At 50.4% G+C, this 23,707-nt stretch overlaps 1 protein-coding gene across 1 annotated transcript in view; it reads right to left on the bottom strand.

Annotated features, from left to right (window-relative positions):
• Positions 1-23,707, bottom strand: part of vwa8 (von Willebrand factor A domain containing 8) — a 90,638-nt gene that overhangs the window by 64,293 nt on the left and 2,638 nt on the right. The window contains exons 4-17 of the mRNA XM_061225473.1: positions 23,238-23,348; positions 15,778-15,945; positions 14,899-15,063; positions 14,119-14,168; positions 13,663-13,771; positions 12,320-12,424; positions 11,470-11,601; positions 9,856-9,990; positions 9,265-9,342; positions 5,412-5,572; positions 5,006-5,119; positions 1,805-1,982; positions 1,039-1,116; positions 384-499 (exon numbers count right to left, since the gene is read on the bottom strand). Of these exons, the coding sequence (XP_061081457.1) occupies positions 384-499; positions 1,039-1,116; positions 1,805-1,982; positions 5,006-5,119; positions 5,412-5,572; positions 9,265-9,342; positions 9,856-9,990; positions 11,470-11,601; positions 12,320-12,424; positions 13,663-13,771; positions 14,119-14,168; positions 14,899-15,063; positions 15,778-15,945; positions 23,238-23,348 (1,700 nt within the window). The remainder of the gene's footprint in view (positions 1-383; positions 500-1,038; positions 1,117-1,804; positions 1,983-5,005; positions 5,120-5,411; positions 5,573-9,264; positions 9,343-9,855; positions 9,991-11,469; positions 11,602-12,319; positions 12,425-13,662; positions 13,772-14,118; positions 14,169-14,898; positions 15,064-15,777; positions 15,946-23,237; positions 23,349-23,707) is intronic.

The raw sequence follows: 23,707 nt of genomic DNA, 5'->3' as shown, positions 1-23,707 counted from the left end.
TGTGTGTGTATGTATAGCGTGAGTGTGTATGTGTGTGTGTGTATGTATAGCGTGAGTGTGTGTGTGTGTGTGTCTGTATAGTGTGAGTGTGTGTGTGTATAGCGTGAGTGTGTGTGTGTGTGTGTATGTATAGTGTGAGTGTGTGTGTATGTGTGTGTATGTATAGCGTGAGTGTGTGTGTGTATGTATAGCGTGAGTGTGTGTGTGTGTGTGTATGTATAGCGTGAGTGTGTATGTGTGTGTGTATGTATAGCGTGAGTGTGTATGTGTGTGTGTATGTATAGCGTGAGTGTGTGTGTGTGTGTGTGTATGTATAGCGTGAGTGTGTGTGTGTGTATGTATAGCGTGAGTGTGTATGTGTGTGTGTTTAAAGTGTGTGGTACCTGGAGAGACAGGCTTTGTGCACGGCGTGGGACACTCTCTCCTCGGGGTACTCAGACAGACGACGGCAGATCCTCAGCAGCTGCCTGGTGGAGAGAGAGGAGGCCAGAGACTGCGCCTGGACACACACACACACACACACAGATTAAACACACACACACACACACACACACACACACACACACACACACACAGATTAAACACACACACACACACACACACACACACACATTAAACACACACACACACACACACACACACACATTAAACACACACACTAACACATTTAACACATTAAACACACACACACACACACACATTAAACACACACACACTAACACATTTAACACATTAAACACACACACACACACCCACACAGACACACCCACACAGACACAGACACACACAGGGCTACACACACACTAACACATTTAACACATTAAACACACACACGCATACCTACATACACACATTAAACACACACAAACCCATACCCAGACGCACACACACGCACATATTAAACACACTAACACACACACACACGTATGTGCACACACACACGGACACAGAGTTACACAGAGTTACACACACACACACACACACACACACACACACACACACACACACACACACACACACACACACACGGGTAGGTACCGTTGGGTCGCTGGTTTCTCTCAGACGGTGAGTTAAGTGCAGCAGCTGCTCCACGGCGTCCATGGGAACGCTGGGCGTCTGCAGACGGAGCAAAGTCCTGTCACACTTCACATTTTCATTTTCCCTTCCCATCAACAGACGATATTTAACAGGCATTTTTATTCAACAACATTTTTCTTCTATTTAAGCACTTTTCTTGTACTTAAATATTTGCCTTTCACCGACAATCTTCCTGGACTAAAGTGCCGAAGCCATCAGACAGTAACTGCAAACATCCTCAGGAACGTCTACAGTTCGTCTAAGTGCTTTAAATTCCACAATCTCAGCCCACTCCCTCCATGTACAGTGTGAGTTAAGGCCTCTCCAGTTTATCGTGCAGCGACAGAACTGCGGCCGTCCCCATGTAATCGATGTCCCCGGTCGATAACATTTGGGTTATACTACGGGCGACTGGAGGTTTTTTTCCTTTTTTTTTTTTTTTGCTAAGGACAATAGAACAGGCCATCGACAACGTTCATGAACATTCTGCGATATCAGACACCTTGCCACTGGGCTATAAACTGGCCTTCAGTTTAGCAATCACTTGGACATGTCACCCATGATGTCACCAAGACCCGGCTCCTGATGGTGGGGGTGTGTGTGTGAGTGTGAGTGTGAGTGTGTGTGTGTGTAAGTGTGTGAGTGTGTGTGTGTGTGTGTGTGTGTGTGAGAGTGTGTGAGAGAGAGTGTGTGAGTGTGTGAGTGTGTGTGTGTGTGTGGTACTCACCATGGCGCGGATAATGGCGGTCTCCTCGGCGTGGCCCAGGGGCCTGACGCTGTGGAACAGGAACATGGTGAGGAGCTCCGGCCCCAGCCACTGCTGCCCCGGCGCACTGCCCCCTCCCACCACCGGGGGCTCCGCCAGCGCCACCATGCGGAACGAGGGGTGGACGGGGAAGATCGACCTGCACACGCACAGTCACGTCAAACAAAGGGCGGCCATTTTAGACCGCGTGCATTCTGACACATCACCGGAAACCGCTCGGGTCAAGACGACACTACATCACACGCAGCTACTATAGCGACTTGAGGCCCATCCACACCAACATTCATCACTACAACGATAACGATGTGCGCATCCACACCGATGAACGATAACGTTCTGAAAATAGCCTCTCTGTTATGTCATCGGCCATTTTGAATGTGACAGCTTCTAAACTCGGATGGATTTTGATTGGCTCTCTGTTTCATTGTTCCATGTAGCTGGAAAGAAAGGCTCTGAAAGTGAGCTCAACGATATTGTTTGTGACTGTTGTCATCACTATAGTTCTGGTGTGGACTCCACTTCAGTTTGAATTATTTTTAAAACGGCATATTTACACTTATAGTTCTTGGTGTGGACAGGCCTTTGATTAATTAATTTTATGTTTTTAGTGAATTCACACAGCTGGATACAAACTGAAGCAGCGTAAGCACCTCTATCTCAAAGTTAGGAGCCTGGTCGTCTGACCTTTGACCTCAGCACCGCTGACTGAGAGAACAGCCACCGCACTGGGGCAGGAGACCACGTTAACGTTCATCTCATTCTGACACGTCAACCTCAGTCCAGAGGAGGAGAAATAAGCCTGGCACGGGTCGGTGAGTATGACAAAATACGTGGACACCGTTATGCTCAGGGTCGTGGTTCTACTCAGACGGCTCTCAAATTCACTGACATTACAGAGAGGGATCACGTGCGACTGTAAAACACAATATAAAAATAAGTAAACGAGTGCACAAAGCGACGTGAAGCTCGACGCGCCGTCAGAAAGATCGGCGCGGGCGGGAGTCGATCGCCGCGACCTTCAACCGCGGCTCTGACGGATTAGCGGACGTTAGCGCGTCAGCGCTTAATTCGCCCGGACAGCTCCGAGACGCGGCGTGAAATGCAGAGAAACACCTCCGGGGCAGAGAGGGGACCCTGTGCAGAGACAACCGCCCCCCGCCCCCCGCCCCCCGCCCCCGCCCAAACGCCTACACCCAGACAGCCATCATCAAATCAAATCTGGCCGCTCCTGTTGCCTAGTAACCCTGCAAGAACACCCGAGAAATAATCATAACTTTCTTCTTCTTTTTTTTTTTCTCCACAGCAGTCGCATTTCCCGACTTGGCCCCAATTCTCTTCATTTTAATGCCTGTATATTCTTAAGGAGGCAGTCTATAGCCCAAGGGCTAAGTGGGTTCATGCCCTGGTGTCGCCACAGTAAGATCAGTGCAGCTGTTGGGCCCTGGCACAAGGCCCTTAACCCCACATTGCTCCAGGGGGGATTGCCCCTTGCTTTGTCTAGTCAACTGTAAATTGTTTTGGATAAATATCAGCTAAATAACTGTACTGTTATCAGTCCATGAAAAACACAATAAGCAGCTGATTTCGTAGGCGTCCAGTGTAGCTGCTGCTTATTCTGTTATTCTTGTTGGAGATCCCCCCAGGACGTTGGGCGCATCACACCGTCAGTTTACACCCCAGAAAGTCCATCAACCCAAATTCAATTTCAAATTTTAATCCCAGCTGCTCTGAGGAGAGGTTCCACAGACACCCCCCAACTGCCTTCCTATGGCCAGAGAGGGCTTTTCCCGCTCTTTTTCTTTTTCCCGCCCATTCAGGAATGCGCTTCTATTTCAGTCGCCCAATCAGTGCGTGTCTCTTTCAGTTGTCCAATCAGTGCATGTCTATCTCAGTTCTGCAAACTGTATTGTGGCCAAATAAATCCATCCGACTTGGCCGCAGAGATAATAATAATTTGTTATGTAGTTGATAAAATATAGCTATACCAGCTCTATACAAGCTTGAATTGTCAACCTTCCGGGTCACTAGGCGACAGGCTGCCCGTAGATTCAGCGGAAGGGGATGAAACAGGATATTAATAGGCTTGAGGTCACTGCTGGTTTACTTCTTCAGAAGGCTGGTGGTCTTTGATGTGCATAAAAAAAGATGTATTTTTTGAGAGTGAGATGGCGTCTTGGCAGGAAGTGCAACATGTGGTCACATCCTGCCACATCCTGAGGAGAACACTCAGCTTCCCCACAAACACACCGGCCAACTGCAACTGCAGGTAACATTAAAGGGCCCATATTGTCCACCATTCCACTGTTTGATTTTAGGGCCTGATAACCTTAGCTGGCTTTAATGAGACAAACAGAAACTGCGTTCACTCCACATTGAGGGCCCAAATCCTCAAAAGGTGAGGTCAGGTAAGGTTTTCCTGAACATAACACGTCAGAAATGGTGGGTTTCTGTTAAAGTGATGAACTGCATAACCCGGAGATCGGTAAACTAATCTCTGAAATGATTAGCCAAGCAACAGGGAGTCCTGGTTCTGATTAACAGCCAGCATGTCGCCTGCTGAGTCATTTCACAGCCCTGTCCCTGTCCAACACCCCCGCCGACGCCCCCGCCATATGAACACCCCTCCCCATCAAACACCCCCCCTCCCACCACATGAACACACACTCCCCCATCTAACACCCCCCCCCCCCCCCCCCATTAACACACACCCCCTCTCAGTGTGCACACCCCCCAAATATGAACATACACCCCCCCATATGAAAATACACCCCCCCCCATCCAAACACACTCCCAGTGAACAGCCTCACTCCTCACTGTGTGCTGAATGTGTCTGAGGGCCCTGTGTCCCACACATCCGCAGCAGGCAGAAATACAGGTGATAATGAAACTACAACTCTCTCACTCTCTCACCCCATACTGGTACCAATTCCGCACCTCTGCCCTGCAGAACAGACGTGCTCACTCATATTCTCAAACCCCCTTCCCTCCCCTTCCCCAGCAGGAAACCATGTTTCTTCCACGCCCACTCTCCCCATTCACACCTGGGACCACACCTGTCCAGCTTAACCTGCCCAATCCAATCCAAGCCTAGCAAAACTACAATGACTAAGGAACTGTGGAAAATGTAGTTTGGAGACAGAAGTATTCAGGACGTGAACGTACCTCTCCTGTAGCTCCTGGTCAGAGAGCTGCAGTTCCTCTTTCAGGGCCTGGTATCGGTCCGATCTCAGCAGCCTGGTACCGTCATACAGAGACAGCTCTCTGTCATGAATCAGCCTGAGAGAGAGAGAAGCCAACAGCCCCTTACCTACAATACAGCCCTAGAACCAACAGCCCATTACCTACAATACAGCCCTAGAACCAACAGCCCATTAGCTGCAATACAGCTCTTCAACCAATGAATGTCTTGTCTTAACATTCATCTTTCCTACCATGACAGTTATTTGCTTTACATGAAATTAGTATGAGTGGAGTATGAGAGGGTAACTCTGGCTGGAGTATGAGGGTAGTATGAGGGTACTCTGTCTGTAGTATGAGAGTGCACTGTGCCTGCCCCCTGACCCCTGACCTGGCCAGCACGGCGAGCGTTCCCAGGTTGACCCTGTGGATGCCGTCCAGCAGCACCAGCCGGCCCTCCCGCGCGGCGCTGACCAGGGGAGACGGCCTCCAGGCTGTGTCCCCGTTAGGCAGAGTGAAGCGCTGCTGCAGCAGGTCACGCGCCGTCATGTCCTGGGGGAGAGAGAGGGGGAGAGAGAGAGGGAGAGAGAGGGAGGGGGGAGAGAGAGAGGGAGGGGGGAGGGAGAGAGAGGGGAGGGAGAGAAGGAGAGAGGGAGAGAGAGGGGGAGGGAGGGAGGTAGGGAGAGAGAGAGAGGGGTAACTGGCCTGGCACCTTAAAGGTGGTGGGTTCCATTCCCAGGTGGGGAATTGACTTGAGCAACGACCTTAACCTGAATCACTTCAGTAGAATATGCAGCTGGATGAATTTCAAATGCATTGTATGCACTGCAGAAAGCAAAAAAAAAAAAGTGAATCTTTAAGAAGTATCTTACATTTAGACTTACAAATCGTATCTCTATTTACTTATTTGATAAATGAGATTAAAACTGCCAATGAGGCGAGAAAGTTTGAGTCATTTCAAGATCTGCCAACGGGGTGAGAACATTTCACAAATTTCACAAACAGTAGCTTAAAACAAGAAAAATATTTTCTACTTGGGGGAAAAACATAAGTTCTTAAACATAAAAAGACTAAAAATGCTAGTTAATATGGCCATATTTTGCTGCATGTAAAAAATTGAATGTTTAAATTGCTTCAGAAAAGAAAATATTCAAATATTCAAAATAAGGCGACACAGCAACACATGATGCGTCTGAAGAGAAGGAATTCAAGGAAGCTGAACTCTCACCGACATGGACCACCACCAACACGACTTCCTCAGCCTCTTAAGGCCATTTTCGAGAGTTTTAACCTTCACACTCACACTATGTTTGGGGTCAATTTCACCCCATTCAGTGCCTGACATCTCTTAAAATCATCTTGATACTGTATAATACTGTACAATCTGGTGGGATTAAATAGTAAACATGCAATAAACACAAGTTCTGTACCAACTTTCCATACAAAGGTGTTGTGTGGGGACCGCGTTAGCACTGCAGCTGTATAAAACGTAAGAAAATATTTTTATCTCAGAATTCTTTGTGGAGGCACTTTCGCATACAGCTGTCAAACTTTCACTTTCAGGACCTCAAAATAGATTTTTCATATTTATGGATCAAAGGCTAGTCATTTGGGAGACAATAAGTAGGCAACACCCAAAGTGACCAATTACTTTTGCATTTATTTATGCTGTTTATGTTTCACCACAAACATAAAAGCGGTCATAGAAACATCATACGAGGGACACGGCTGTTGTCCATCAGTCATTATCGTTTGTTTATCAGCAGCGGTAGTTTTTCTGATTCTGAATTTGACTAAAACCCTTTTTAACAAACCGTCCTCGTTACACGGGCTGTTCAGCTCGGCGATGAATCGGCGGACTTAACGAACCATCGCCTCAGTTACATTACATTATTATTGGCATTTGGCAGACGCTCTTATCCAGAGCGACGTACAGTTGATGAGACCAAGCAGGAGACAATCCCCTGGAGCAATGCAGGGTTAAGGGCCTTGCTCAAGGGCCCAACGGCTGTGCGGATCTTATTGTGGCTACACCAGGATTAGAACCACCGACCATGCGTGTCCCAGTCCTTTACCTTAACCACTACGCTACAGGCCGCCCTACGTCCCCCCCCAGTCCAGCCGGACGGCCCTGTCCTCCGCAGTCAGAGCACAGCAGAGCAGGACACACTCTCTCTGCAGGCGGGAGCACTGGGCTCACACACATCAGGAGAATCTCCTCATCGACGCGCTCTTATTACAGCGCATGACTTTTATTGTCTGAACCACTGAGGCCTTTTTTTTTTTTTCTTTAGTTATTTTGGGAAGACATTTGAAAACATAAACAGAGACAAATGGGCTAACGCAACAGGCTCTGGGGCCCACACGGGGTTTCGCTGGATGTGTGGAATCAGCATTAATTGCCCCCCTCCCTGACCCCCCCCCCCGCAGCGCGGCACGTTTCCTCTTCCTGTCCCTAACCCAGCGGGCCCGTAAACCCCAGGCGTTCCCACGGACACGCGCACCCCGGCGTTTTACGAGCTGAACCGTCGCCCCCAAATCTCCCCGCTTCCCTTTCTGCGGCGCGCGGTGTCGGTTTACAGAGCTGCAGAAACACCCGACAGCGCAGACGAAACACAGAGGCGCCTCGCGCCCGTGAGGCCTGGACCGCTCCTCAAACGCTCCTGGAACGCTCCTGGAACGCTCGCTTCCCGACTCACACTCGCACCTCGTAAAGCCCAGCGCCCCCTCCACCAGGAAACACTTCAGAAATACATTATTTGTTATTTGGCTGACTCTTTTATCCAAAGCATCTTACAGTTCATCACACTAAGCAAGTGATAATCACCCCTGGAGCAATGTGGGGTTATGGGCCTTGCTCAAGGGTCCAACAGCTGCACCGATCTTATTGTGGCTACACCAGGGCTTGAACCACGTGCTTTCTGGGTCCCAGTCAAGCACCCTAGCCACCTGGCTACAGCCTGCCCAGAAACACAGACATTTTAAGCCTTCGCCTTCAATAAATCTATGTATTTATTTTGTACATACTGCACTGTTATCCTCTTTAGAACAGTAGTAACAACAGCCATAGTAATAGTTGCACTGGGGTCCTGGGGAAACATGATTTCACTCCTCTGCATACCCGACACGTTTTTATAATGACAGTAAAGTTGACTCGACTTCACGCGTCTCCGCTTCCCGTAACCCCCTCAGTACACTGTGATTACACCTCCGTGATTCAGCTCTGCGCTGCTCCAGAGACCGCATCCACAGCACGTATTTTTAACCACATCCGCGAGGTGAGGAGTTATTACGTCCTACTTTAAAATGTGCAAAAGCTCTGATTAAGGGGAAGTGTACCACACAAGCCAACAGGAGCCGGGCGATGTTTTTCATCTCAGCTCGTTAATTTCGCTAACCTCAGGCGACACCTGTGCGGGACCCCTTTCATTCTGCCAGTCTCAGCGCACGTATCCCTGAAATAAAACACCCAACACACAGAGGTACAGACCACTGCTGACAATGCTCAACACTAAATTCACTGAACACAAAACGTCTGTCTTCTTAAAAAGCCACAGGGGAAAAGAGAAACAGCTTGGGTGAAAAAAAGAAGAAGAAAAAAGAAACAGAACGTGCAAACACGTAAGTAAAAGTTCCGATGAAAGGACTTCTATTTAAGGATGTTTTCTGCGCTGAAAAGATTCCTTCCTGCGTTCGGAGTGACGAGCACTGCCCACTGCCCCTCCCCCTTTCCACTGTGTTTCTATTGGTGGAGGGATCAGGCCGATTGTGTCCAATGACCTCACAATACAAGATCCCCCACCCAGTCACATGACTGCAGCTCTGACCAATCACATCTCTTGCAGACACATTGTTGCTCAGTAAAAACAAACAAAAAAAAGGCCACAACTGCTGCAATGCTTGAACAAAACTCCCTGAGAAAATCTCATCCCAACGTTACGACAGAGGTCTCCTTATTTCCTAGTGTACTTTGAAAACATTGCCTTCCTCCCCGAAGCAACAGAAAGAGAGGGCGACCCTTCACTCAATAACACTGTAGGAGTTACACTGTTACATTGTTTCCTCGTTTTGTCTGCCAAAGTTTGGCTTTTTTTTTAAAAATTTTTATTTTTATCAAATCTGGGACGAGTACCTTTTTCCACAGGGCTTGGATGTTGTGGCCTCCTGCTGTAAATGACTGTATTAATAAAATGTATCGTTTCGTTTTTTGCCGTTAAAGGGAGACGTGCAGCGTGTGCCGTTACCTGATAGAGCATGATGGGCTCGATGGTGTACCCCAGCATCTCCGCAAACTCCCGGGCGATCACAGACTTACCACAGCCCTGAAGAGAGAAGAAAAGGCCCAGATTCACATCATAATACGCTACAAAAACATGCAGCAGGCTTTCAATAAGAAGGGCAGTTTGTTCAATTGGTAATATGCAATTTCTTGACAAGCTAAATTATAATTTACATTAATTTACAGTAATTTAGCCGAGGCTAAAGCCGAGGCACATTTATCCAAAGTGACTTACAGTTGATAAGACTAAGCAGGCGGCAATCCCCCCTGGAGCAATGTGGGGTTAAGGGTGGAGTGTCTGTACCTTGGGTCTGTAATCAGGGGGAATGTCTGTACCTTGGGTCCCATCAGACACAGGTCTGTGAGCGCAGGGGGAGTGTCTGTACCTTGGGTCTGTGAGCACAGCGGGGGTGTCTGTACCTCGGGTCTGTTAGTACGGGGGGGAGTGTCTGTACCTCGGGTCTGTGAGCACAGCGGGGGTGTCTGTACCTCGGGTCTGTTAGTACGGGGGGGATGTCTGTACCTTGGGTCTGTTAGTACGGGGGGATGTCTGTACCTTGGGCCCCATCAGACACAGGTCCTTCACCAGGTGGGACTGCATCATCTCGGCGAGCAGCCGGTCGTGTGTGGGGGTGCTGACGAACCCGGGGGTGCTGGAGGGGGGGCGGGGGGGCCGCGTTCCGGCCGGGACCTGGGGGGTGAGGACAGGGGAGGGCGGGGCGAGACCATCTTTTAGAGCAGTGCTCACCTACCCTGAGAGACCTACCGTACTGTAGGTTTTTACTGCAACTCAAACAAAGCACTCCTCATTCAACAGCTAGAGCACTGAGCTGCTAATTGGTCGAATCTGGTGTGCCAAATTAGGGTTGAAATGAAAACCTACAGGACGGTAGATCTCCAGGAACAGGGTTGGGCAGCTCTGCTCTAGCTGTTGAATGAGGTGTGCTTTGTTAGGGTTGGAGTGAAAACCTACAGGACGGTAGATCTCCAGGAACAGGGTTGGGCAGCTCTGCTCTAGCTGTTGAATGAGGTGTGCTTTGTTAGGGTTGGAGGGAAAACCTACAGGACGGTAGATCTCCAGGACCAGGGTTGGGCAGCCCTGCTTTAGAGGAACATGAAGGGATCACTGCCTTGCCTTTACCAAAAACATCTTGTCATTTCTAAATCAAGTCCAGGCATATTATAGGAACGGAAACAAACAAATTCTGGAATCTGGTGCAAATGTCATGATTGCGAAATAAAGGGAAAATCGAGAGTAACACTGCAGTTTGTCCTAATTCCACCGTTTCAGGCAGAAGTTGTGTGTGGGGGGAAAAAAAGGCTCATCTTCAGACACAGCTATTTTCCCCGAGAGCTAAGCTCTTGAGCTGACATGAAGGGAGAGAAATCTGAACTGAGAGCAACCTCATTCCTGCCTGTTCCCGTGGGCTACACATGCCCAATTGCGGAACTTTCTGGTTATCCTAACCTCCTGAGATCTGGGAGAGGAAAAAAAGTATCTTACATTTTTGTGACGTAATACAAGCGCCCTGGATGACAAGAACATGCTGCAGTGAAAATATTTTCGATATGTGTATATGTGTTATTGAATTTATGTTGAAGGTACACAATAGGTAAGATTTTTGTGTTAAAACATTGTTACAAGACCATTGTAAATCCCTTCCGATCATCGAACAAGGCTCACTGACATGTTGACTCACCCTCTTCCTGTGTTTATAGTTCTTAAATTCGGGTTACAAAATATGCAGTTGCACTCTGTACCAAAACATTGCCGAGCTGGATAATTCAATAACTCAAGCTCATTGGTTGAAAATCGGTTCTAATTGCCACAGCCAATGGCATGGGGGGACGAGTCAACATCAGCGGACTCACAGAGAAAGGGGGAGGGGTAAACAGTGTTGTGGTCTGAAGGTGTTTGTCGCTGCTATTCCTCTCACGACCGTTAAAAGTCCGAAATTACCTCCTGTACCTTTAAGCGAAATACGGTATAGAGCTCAGGGAAGCCAGAAATGCAGCGTCCTCATTTCAAGACGCAGGGTCCCGGGAGGCTAAAGTAACGCGGCCCTGACGCCATGACCATGCGACCGCGTGACCGTGTGACCATGTGACCGCGTGACCGCGTGACCGTGTGACCGTGTGACCGTGTGACCGTGCGACACGCGACTCTGACCTCAAAGGTGACGTCCTCGTCGTCGACGCGCACGGTGACAGCCGCGCGCCCCGGCCGGTCTCCGGGGACGGCCTCCACCTTAGCGACCGCGACCGCAGACGGCCGCCGTCCCGAATCCAGCAGCTCGAACCGCTGAGAGGAGAGGAGCAAACACAGACGACTTCAGACGTCGACACAGAGGCAGAGTTCTACAGCAGACCAGCACACTGTCCCTGGGTTGAACACTCTGCCACAGCCAGTAATGCTCACCTATTCCTTTTTACACCAGTGGATCGACATTACAGTTACTTAGCTGTTACTTCCTTTAGATAGAATAGTTTATCTAAAGCGACGTATAGTTGATTAGACAAAGCAGAGGACAACCCCCCCCCTGGAGCAATGTGGGGTTAAGGGCCTTGCTCAATGGCCCAACAGCTGCACTGATCTTATTGTGGCTTGAGGTGCTTCAAGGTCCTTCTAGGTCCCAGTCATGAACCTGAGCATCTACGGTTTCAAGCAAGTCACATTAGTTTATCAGTATCATTAACAGAGAGCAGCAGGCTCATTCCTAAGCCTTTCGAGGAGCTACTCTGTAAAGGGATATTACACTTTGGTATAACATTAGACATTTGAGCCTACCCCACAGTGTTAATAGTAGCGACATCAGCTTCCCCTGCAGACTGTTAAAGGCATCACCATTCCTCCCGGTTGTCAGACTCACAAATTCACACGCTTTCATTTTTGGGACCTCGTCAAAATTAATAGTTTAAAATCTGTCCCCTTTTGTAGGCCACCTGTGATTGACCGATCTGCGATTGGGCCCAGCTGTGATTGGTGTGATCTGCGATTGCCTCGTCTCTGATTGGCTCACCTTCAGCGTGTTCTCCACGGCCGTGCGGCCCTCCTTGCCCAGCATGGCCTCGTAGGGGTACAGGGTCTGGAGCAGCTGCTGGGAGGACCGCATGGGGAACAGGTCCTGCAGGACGCCCAAAACACAACAACTACCATCAGCACAAAACACAACAACCACCATCAGCAACACAACCACCATCAGCCCGAAACACAACCACCATCAGCCCAAAACACAAAAACTACCATCAGCAACACAACCACCATCAGCCCAAAACACAACCACCATCAGCCCAAAACACAAAAACTACCATCAGCAACACAACCACCATCAGCCCAAAACACAACAACCACCATCAGCCCCACACACAACAACCACCATCAGCAACACAACCACCATCAGCCCAAAACACAACCACCATCAGCCCAAAACACAACAACCATCAGCCCCAAACACAACAACTACCATCAGCAACACAACCACCATCAGCCCAAAACACAACAACCACCATCAGCCCCACACACAACAACCACCATCAGCCCAAAACACAACCACCATCAGCCCCACACACAACAACCACCATCAGCAACACAACCACCATCAGCCCAAAACACAACAACCACCATCAGCAACACAACCACCATCAGCCCAAAACACAACAACCACCATCAGCCCCACACACAACAACCACCATCAGCCCCACACACAACAACCACCATCAGCCCCAAACACAACAACTACCATCAGCAACACAACCACCATCAGCCCGAAACACAACTACCATCAGCCCCACACACAACCCTAACCCTAACCACCATCATCAGTTTATAGTTATATGTATGATCGGCCAATGGATATCGCTACATAGTCACCGACATTCCCTTTTCTTTGATTTTGAATGCTATCGCTCATAAAAAGCATAAACTAAGAATGCATCACCGTGGAGAGAAGACATTGCGAGCTAGGTGATGACACTTCACTAAAGATAATTACAGATGAGAACATTCTGTAATAAGGTTGTCATGACAATTGAGCCAGCGATGGGGGGGGGGGTCAAAGTTCAGCACAATTCATGTCTCAATGATGGGCACAACGATTACAGTGATGACATCAATTTGGCCACTGTTGTAGTATGAAGGAAGCGTACCATCAAATGTGATAATCGCCTGTGGCAATAATCATGCATCACCAAACTATAAATAGTCCTTTAATACTCAATAACAACGTCAAATTTTCTGGAACCTTATCAACCACATTGAACATCAGTAGCTCGCAAAGTCACGCAGTGGACCCCGTTATGAACCCGAACAACCTCCTTGCATAAGGACGTCACCACATCAAGACTCATCCCTCAGGACACTCACCAACACCCTGAGGGCAGCGGGAAGGTTGTCCACTGGGAAGTCTGGCATTCCCAGACTGGAGGATTCCTGGGAGCAGAGGGTGGTGGCGAAGGACAGGAGCTGAGACACCCTGAGAGAGAGAGAGAGAGAGAGAGAGGGGGGGGGGGAGGGAGAGAGAGATGGAGGGAGAGAGGGAGAGAGAGATGGAGGTAGGGAGAGAGGGAGAGAGAGAGAGGGGGGTAGGGAGAGAGAAGAGATGAAGGTAGGGAGAGAGGGAGAGAGAGAGGGAGAGAGGGAGAGAGAAAGAGAGAGAGGTGCAGAGTGTCAGTCAGTCCTGGGGCATTTCTAGTGGCCAGTTACCCCATGGGGCAACAGCACAGTGATGGGGCTATCATCACACACAGGCGATGTATGTATGTGGGGGTGTATGTATTAGTATGTATAAATTCACTCTGATGGGAGGCTGAGACGAGGTACCTCTGGGGTGGCAGGTTCGGGCCGATGCTGTACAGAACCTCCAACTGGTCCTGAGGAGCAGGGGGAAGAACACACACACAGTCATGCAGCAGAGCTCACACTACATCAGTTATTTAACCAATGTTTTTATCCAAAGTGAAGGGGCCAACCCCCCCCCTGGAGCAATGTGGGGTTAAGGGTCCTTGCTCAAGGGCCCAGCAGTTGTGCGGCTCTTATTGTAGCTACATGGGGACTTGAACCACCGACCTTCCAGGTCCCAGTCAAGCACCACTTATAGGCTTCCACACATTTCTGTGGGGGCAAACTGTGGCCTAGCGGCTAAGGTTCAAGGTTAGTTGTTCAAGCCCCAGTGTAGCCACAATAAGATCCACACCGCTGTTGGGTGCTGAAGCAAGGCCCTTAACCCCACATTGCTCCGGGGGGGTTGGCCCCTGCTTAGTCTAATCAACTGTAAATTGCTTTCGATGAAAGTTAAAAAACAAATTATTATTTGTGAATCAGCAGGACGAGGTGGGGTGGTGGTGTTACCTTAAAGGGCAGGTAGTGCACGGGGTGGGGGGTGGGGGGGGGGGGGTGTTACCTTAAAGGGCAGGTAGTGCACGGGGTGGGGGGGGGGGGGGTGTTACCTTAAAGGGCAGGTAGTGCACAGGGTGGGGGGGGTTACCTTAAAGGGCAGGTAGTGCACAGGGTGGGGGGGGTTACCTTAAAGGGCAGGTAGTGCACAGGGTGGGGGGGGTTACCTTAAAAGGCAGGTAGTGCACAGGGTGGGGGGGGTGTTACCTTAAAGGGCAGGTAGTGCACGTCTCGGGCCTGGAATCGGGAGCGGAGCGGGGGGTCGAGGGGGTTCCCTGTGTACCGGGGGACCGGCAGCCCCAGAGCGATCACCCGGAACTCCTCGCTCACGCGCACGATCTTCCACGAGTCCAACTCCTCCGCCGTGTGATCCTGCGCTCCGCACACACAGCCACAACCACAATCACCAGCCGGATCAGACCAACACACACAGCCACAACCACAACCACAGCCACAGCCACAGCCACAACCACAGCCACAACCACAGCCACAGCCACAGCCACAATCACCAGCCACATCAGACCAACACACACAGCCACAACCACAGCTCACCAGCCGGATTAGACCAACACACACAGCCACAGCCACAACCACAGCTCACCAGCCGGATTAGACGCAGCGCAAACTCAACACAGGGATCGCCAGCTGTCATAGAATACCAGGACTTGTGATTGTATAGAATGGGGACCCAACATACGATCCAATCAGCTGCATTGTTATATTTAGAAAAAATATTAACCTCTTTTATACTTATGGTCTTGCCGGTTTCGTAATTTGTGTTTTGTAAGGCACTGGTGGAAACTGTTCTGGAGTCAAATTCCTCGAGTGTGAGAGCTCACTGGCGCAATGAAGCTGATTCTGATGTCACGTGGTCGCAGGTGGATGCAGATGGACTTGGTGCAGGTAGACACAGGTAGGTACAGGCAGACGCAGGTAAATGCAGGTGGATGCAGGTATACGTAGGTAAACGCAGGTGCAGGTAGACACAGGTAGGTAGAGGCAGACGTAGGCGCAGGTGCAGGTAGACGTAGGTAGACGTAGGTAAATGCAGGTAAACGCAGGTGCAGGTAAACGCAGGAGGCTCACCTCCAGCAGCTTGTCGTAGCGCTGGGCGGACATGAGGAAGCGGCCGTCCTCCAGCTGCATCTCGCGGTTCTCCAGCAGGTTGTTCAGGACCGGCAGCACGTTCCGCTCCGCCTTCTCCAGCCCCTCCAGAACCAGGATCCGGCCCTGCGTCGCGGCCCGAACCGCGCACTGCGGAACAGAGCGAGAGGTCAGCCTCACGGCTACAGCGCTGCCCCTCAACACCACCTACTGCAGCTACACAACCCCAACACCATCTACTGCAGCTACACAACCCCAACACCACCTACTGCAGCTACACAACCCTCAACACCACCTACTGCAGCTACACAACCCCAACACCACCTACTGCAGCTACACAACCCCAACACCATCTACTGCAGCTACACAACCCCAACACCACCTACTGCAGCTACACAACCCCAACACCACCTACTGCAGCTACACAACCCCAACACCATCTACTGCAGCTACACAACCCCAACACCATCTACTGCAGCTACACAACCCCAACACCACCTACTGCAGCTACACAACCCCAACACCATCTACTGCAGCTACACAACCCCAACACCATCTACTGCAGCTACACAACCCCAACACCATCTACTGCAGCTACACAACCCCAACACCACCTACTGCAGCTACACAACCCCAACACCATCTACTGCAGCTACACAACCCCAACACCATCTACTGCAGCTACACAACCCCAACACCATCTACTGCAGCTACACAACCCCAACACCACCTACTGCAGCTACACAACCCCAACACCATCTACTGCAGCTACACAACCCCAACACCATCTACTGCAGCTACACAACCCCAACACCACCTACTGCAGCTACACAACCCCAACACCACCTACTGCAGCTACACAACCCCAACACCATCTACTGCAGCTACACAACCCCAACACCACCTACTGCAGCTACACAACTCCAACACCATCTACTGCAGCTACACAACCCCAACACCATCTACTGCAGCTACACAACCCCAACACCATCTACTGCAGCTACACAACCCCAACACCATCTACTGCAGCTACACAACCCCAACACCACCTACTGCAGCTACACAACCCCAACACCATCTACTGCAGCTACACAACCCCAACACCACCTACTGCAGCTACACAACCCCAACACCACCTACTGCAGCTACACAACCCCAACACCACCTACTGCAGCTACACAACCCCAACACCATCTACTGCAGCTACACAACCCCAACACCATCTACTGCAGCTACACAACTCCAACACCACCTACTGCAGCTACACAACCCCAACACCATCTACTGCAGCTACACAACCCCAACACCATCTACTGCAGCTACACAACCCTAACACCATCTACTGCAGCTACACAACTCTAACACCATCTACTGCAGCTACACAACTCCAACACCATCTACTGCAGCTACACAACTCCAACATAACAACTCTAACACCATCTACTGCAGCTACACAACTCTAACACCATCTACTGCAGCTACACAACCCCAACACCATCTACTGCAGCTACACAACCCCAACACCATCTACTGCAGCTACACAACCCCAACATAACAACTCCAACACCACCTACTGCAGCTACACAACCCCAACACCCCCTACTGCAGCTACACAACTCCAACATAACAACTCTAACACCATCTACTGCAGCTACACAACTCTAACACCATCTACTGCAGCTACACAACCCCAACACCATCTACTGCAGCTACACAACCCCAACACCATCTACTGCAGCTACACAACCCCAACACCATCTACTGCAGCTACACAACTCTAACACCATCTACTGCAGCTACACAACTCTAACACCATCTACTGCAGCTACACAACTCCAACATAACAACTCTAACACCATCTACTGCAGCTACACAACTCTAACACCATCTACTGCAGCTACACAACCCCAACACCATCTACTGCAGCTACACAACCCCAACACCATCTACTGCAGCTACACAACCCCAACATAACAACTCCAACACCACCTACTGCAGCTACACAACCCCAACACCCCCTACTGCAGCTACACAACTCCAACACCACCTACTGCAGCTACACAACTCCAACACCACCTACTGCAGCTACACAACTCCAACATAACTCCAACACCACCTACTGCAGCTACACAACTCCAACACCACCTACTGCAGCTACACAACTCTAACAACCCCAACACAACTCACTGCTGCTACACAACCCAAACAGAACGCACTGCCCCAACACAACTCTCACAAAACACTCTGCTCCTACACAGCTCAAACAAAATGTACTGCCCCAACACAACATACTGAACATACTGCTCCAACACAACATACTGAACATACTGCTCCAACACAACATACTGAACATACTGAACATACTGCTCCAACACAATCTGAACATGCCACAGTCACTACCACCAACTTGAGCTTCTCTGACGGGTTTTACTGCTTGTTTGCAGAGACCGCCATTACATCACCAGGGTTCCGTCAGCCCTACCGCTAAACCTCTCATCACCACACTCCCTCACTGCCCCCCACACTCCCTCTCACTGCCCCCCACACTCCCCCTCACTGCCCCCCACACTCCCCCTCACTGCCGCCCACACTCCCCCTCACTGCCGCCCACACTCCCTCACTGCCCCCCACACTCCCCCTCACTGCCGCCCACACTCCCCCTCACTGCCGCCCACACTTCCTCTCACTGCCCCCCACACTCCCCCTCACTGGCCCCCACACTCCCCCTCACTGCCCCCCACACTCCCCCTCACTGCCCCCCACACTCCCCCTCACTGCCCCCCACACTCCCCCTCACTGCCGCCCACACTCCCCCTCACTGCCCTCCACACTCCCCCTCACTGCCCCCCACACTCCCCCTCACTGCCCCCCACACTCCCCCTCACTGCCCCCCACACTCCCCCTCACTGCCCCCCACACTCCCCCTCACTGGCCCCCCACACTCCCCCTCACTGCCCCCCACACTCCCCCTCACTGCCCCCCACACTCCCCCACTGCCCCCAACACTCCCCCTCACTGGCCCCCACACTCCCCCTCACTGCCCCCCACACTCCCCCTCACTGGCCCCCACACTCCCCCTCACTGCCCCCCACACTCCCCCTCACTGCCCCCCACACTCCCCCTCACTGCCCCCCACACTCCCTCTCACTGGCCCCCACACTCCCCCTCACTGGCCCCCACACTCCCCCTCACTGCCCCCCACACTCCCTCTCACTGCCCCCCACACTTCCTCTCACTGCCGCCCACACTCCCCCTCACTGCCCCCCACACTTCCTCACTGCCCCCCACACTCCCCCTCACTGCCGCCCACACTCCCTCTCACTGCCCCCAACACTCCCTCACTGCCCCCCACACTCCCCCTCACTGCCGCCCACACTCCCCCTCACTGCCCCCCACACTTCCTCTCACTGCCGCCCACACTCCCCCTCACTGCCGCCCACACTCCCCCTCACTGCCGCCCACACTCCCCCTCACTGCCCCCAACACTCCCCCTCACTGCCCCCCACACTCCCTCTCACTGCCGCCCACACTCCCTCACTGCCCCCCACACTCCCTCTCTGCCCCGGGTGCATGTACAAGGGCCTGGCGGGGACCGAAACGGCCTCTACTGACCACCTAATTAATTTCCTCTTAAATATGCCAACTGCCTGAAAGATTTAAACACGCTTTCATGGATGCGGACGTTTCCTTTTCCAAGCTAGCCTGCGTTCATCGCGATGATCGAGCAGTATAATTCATGTACGCTTCACAGGCGAGTCGTAAAAAAGGTGCAATACATCCTAAAAGCTTGTCTGAGGAAAAATACATTTAGCAAAAGCATTCTGGTTTCGTAGTATTTCTGAAGCTTCTTTTAAAAATATCCCGGCCACAGCCTGACATGTTTGTTTCTATTTTAGTTTGATCTATTTCTTCCTCTGACCAAGTACAGTGTTCTTATTCAAACTGCTCTGTGACGCAGACGCGGCCGTACAAACATGCGCCGAGATCAAACCCCGCTGACGTCAAACGGAGGAAACTCAAACGAGTCAGACGACCACAGAGCGAGTCGCCGTGTAATTAGGTTTTCGTGAAAATATATGCCAGATTCTGCGGGAAACGGGCCCGTAAAGCCTCACCCAGACGCACTGAAAGTCACCGTAAAACTGTTTTCACGGCGGACACAATAATCACGTCATTTCCTCTCGACTCGCGAAAAGCAAACTTCAGCAGCGCGGAGAATGCGTCCATCTGCCACAAAACACTCCATGCTGTCCTCATCCAGACACCCCCTGGAGAGGATCCGCTACTGGACCGGAGAGTTCCTGATTTTTCTCAGAATGGGGGCGAAACATAGCGGGCAGAAGGAGAGGCGTCTGGAAGTGAAATTCTTCACACGGCGGGAGTTTGAGCAACAGGCCACTCGACACCATGCAGTACTGGGCAAAAGCCAGAGGCACATGTATTAAAAAATCTGTAGAGTGACGATGGCTTCAACTATAACGTTTCTAAATATTGACGTTTTTTTATGATCGAGGGTAGTTAACTGTTAGAAACGAAGTCAAATAAATACTTGTTGTGACCACGCTTCACGTTTAAAACTGCATCAGTTCTCTGAGGTACACTGTCCTGCAGTGAAAGACTTTGGCATTCTTGGCTTCTCCAGGTCGTCCTAGACAACCTAAATTTTTTGTACACAACATGCATTTTGTTTGCAAAAAGGGTTTACAGCCGATTGCAGTGTGGACGTTAAACATGGTCAGTTTTAATTTGCGAAACGAGGGAAGCACTTGGAAACGGTCCAGAAGTTATAGTACATCACCTAACGTTATGGGCCTTTGGCACGACACACCGAACCGAGTTTAAACCGGGCTAGGAGGCGCAGAAAGAGCATCTGTTCTACGCCGAACGCGTCCTTCGAGGAGGAAGCGAGGCTCTCAGCTCTGACACACATACAGGAGCCGGGGCTGGATGTGGGGCTCCAAACGGGGACACGTCCCTCTGGAGAGACAGGCCCCGCCCACCTCCACTTCCACCAGTAGGGGCCCGCGTCCCCGGCCCGGCCGCTACCTGAGCCACCGCGAGGAGACTCGGACGACACCGTAAAGTAGCACAGTCTGAAACCAGGGAGGAACGCGGACATGCTCCTGCCATCAGGAGGAAGACTGCCTGTATTCACATGCTCCACTTCAGCTATCCATTTAATTTATCAAATTCTCATAACATAACCAAACATAACCTAACATATTATAACAGTGAGAACAGGCCATTCAGTTCAGCAATGTTTGCCTTTCATACCACTAAAGTGTACCTGCTGCTTAGTTTGCCTAAAAGCTGAATAGTACCTAGCACCGGATCAAGCCTGGTCATGAAAGGGGTGTCTCGGTGGCGCAGTCTGTAGAGCACCATCCATGTGAAAGAAAAAAAAAAAAGCCTGGTCTTGAAAACCTCCCAGTGTTTCTGCCTCCACTACATGACCTGGCAAGCTATTCCACACACTGACCACTCTGTGTGAACAATTACTTCCTAATGTGTGTGCAGAATTTATCCTTTGCTAATTTCCATTTATGCCCCCTCATTCTGCTAACTGAGCTCACCCTGAAGAATCTCCTGTAGTTCTCTGGTCAACGTCGACCATACTGCTCAATCTCAGCTCAAGTGACATTAATCTGCATTTGAACTAAAACTAAACTAAAAAACTAAACTAAAAAAAACCCACAATACAATGGGGCAAAGCGATAGGCTACACCTGCCACTGTTCTCTATTCATCTCTCCCTCCTTCTCTCTCTCCCTCCTTCTCTCTCTCTCCCCTCTCTCCCTCCCTCTCCCTCCCTCTCTCTCCCTCTCTCTCCCTCTCTCTCCCTCTCTCTCCCTCTCTCTCTCTCCCTCTCTCTCCCCCTCTCCCTCCCTGTGAATATCCTGTTTACAGTCTCTCCATTGTGGTGTGATTAATAGCTGGAACCCAGCCTGAACCAACATGGCGATCTCTGCCAACTCTTTACAATTAAAAAACATCAGCTAAAAAGGCATGACACGAAATCCACAGGTGGCACTGGGGCAGGGGGCACTGGGGCAATTAACACCCCTCTGGTTCATCATACAGCTTATATATTATGTAGTGGAGACCCAAATGCCATTCCGTGCATTATTTAGCACAATCTGCAATAAGTGTGAGTGGTTTCCATGGATATAACGGCCACCTGGGCATTCTTTTATTTTTATTTTGGTTCAATATAAAATGGAATACAAAAGGGTTTAAAATAAATAAATAAAACTTCTGGTGAGAGGAAGTGTTATCAAACTAATGGAGGTAATTTCAAATGCTAGAACCACAACTCAGAAAGAACTACATTTCCAAGAATGGCAGCTAAAATTGGTATGAGCTTTAGCAGATATAGGCATGCTGAGAAAGGGAGAGCCCCTCTGCACACAATACATGTTTAATTTAATCATGTATTTGGCAGGGACATTGCACATTAACAACATTTCCGTAAATGCACCAGGGTTAGCCAGGAAGGCTAATGCTCATCTGTAGTCCCTGGACTGTGGGGGGGAAACCATGCAAACACTTCTTGTGAGGCAACTGTGCTAACCACACTGCAACATCAATTTCGCTGAGAGATGTAGACACTCAATGATACATACATCTGGGTGAATTATGGCACGGTATTTATAGCATGTAAACAAAGGACACAAGCCAAGCATCTCTGTATACTTTACTGCACCATTCCCTTCTACTGAGTGACTGCCTGAGGTTCTACTCCACAGACAGCATCTTAAGAGCCCGTCTCCTGGGTGATCCAATCGGTGCACGTGCTGCAAGAGTGGCCCGTTAATGCTCCACCCTGTCCCATGTGAACCTCACCAAAAATACTCTGACGCAAGTTTGGCTACCGTGCCTGGTGATTGTTATGGATCAACAGGAAGCTGGTGATTTTGACCATAGCCAGTGAATCTGGAATCTTCATTGTACGTCGCTCTGGATAAGAGCGTCGGCTAAATGCCTGTCATGTCATGTAATGTAATGTAATGTAATGTGGGCAACATGGCTCAGGCAGTAAGAGCAGTCGTCTGGCAGTCGGAGGGTTGCCGGTTCGATCCCCCGCCCGGGCTGTGTCGAAGTGTCCCTGAGCAAGACACCTAACCACCAAATGCTCCTGACAAGCTGGTCGGGGCCTTGCATGGCAGCCAATCGCCGTCGGTGTGTGAGTGTGTGTATGAATGGGTGAATGGAGAAGCATCAATTGTACAGCGCTTTGGATAAAGGCGCTATATAAATGCCTGCCATTTACCATTTAATGTAATGTAACGTAATGGACACTCATTCCAGGTGAGAGTCTGCGCTCTGGACAAGAGCGTCAGCTAAATGCCTGTCATGTAATGTAATGTAATGTAATGTAACGTAACGGACACTCATTTCAGGTGAGATTTCGCGCTCTGGCGGCCGTGCGGGAGGGGGGCTTGCCTGGTCGATGTAGAAGGCGGTCCCGGCTCGGATCTCACGACGCTGCTTCAGGTCCGTCTCCGTGGTGTCCCGCGACAGAGCCACGTACTCCACCTCCCGCTTCGTCAGCTCCTGCAACGCACCGACCAATCAGCACCATCATCGCATTACTGTTTCAACACACCAAACCAATCAGCATCGTCATCGCATTACTGTCACAGCGGATCAACCCATCGGCATCATCATCACATTACTGTCACAACGCACCACCACTTTATCATCACAATCTCCATTACTGAAAGAAATAGTTCCTATACCTCTGTGTAGGTCCTCAGCAACTAGTAGAAGCAGTTCATGGTCCCATGTGCACGCACAAACACACACACACATAGACACACACGCACACGCACACGCACAAACACACACATGGTGGCACAGGTATGTGTGCGAGTGAGCGAGCGACTGAGTGTGTGAGTCTTAAACTGAACGTT

Source organism: Conger conger, chromosome 17 (genome assembly GCF_963514075.1).
Source record: "Conger conger chromosome 17, fConCon1.1, whole genome shotgun sequence".
Lineage (NCBI taxonomy): Eukaryota > Metazoa > Chordata > Actinopteri > Anguilliformes > Congridae > Conger > Conger conger.
The sequence above is the reverse complement of the archived record's forward strand: the minus strand, read 5'-3'. Positions and strand labels throughout refer to the sequence as shown.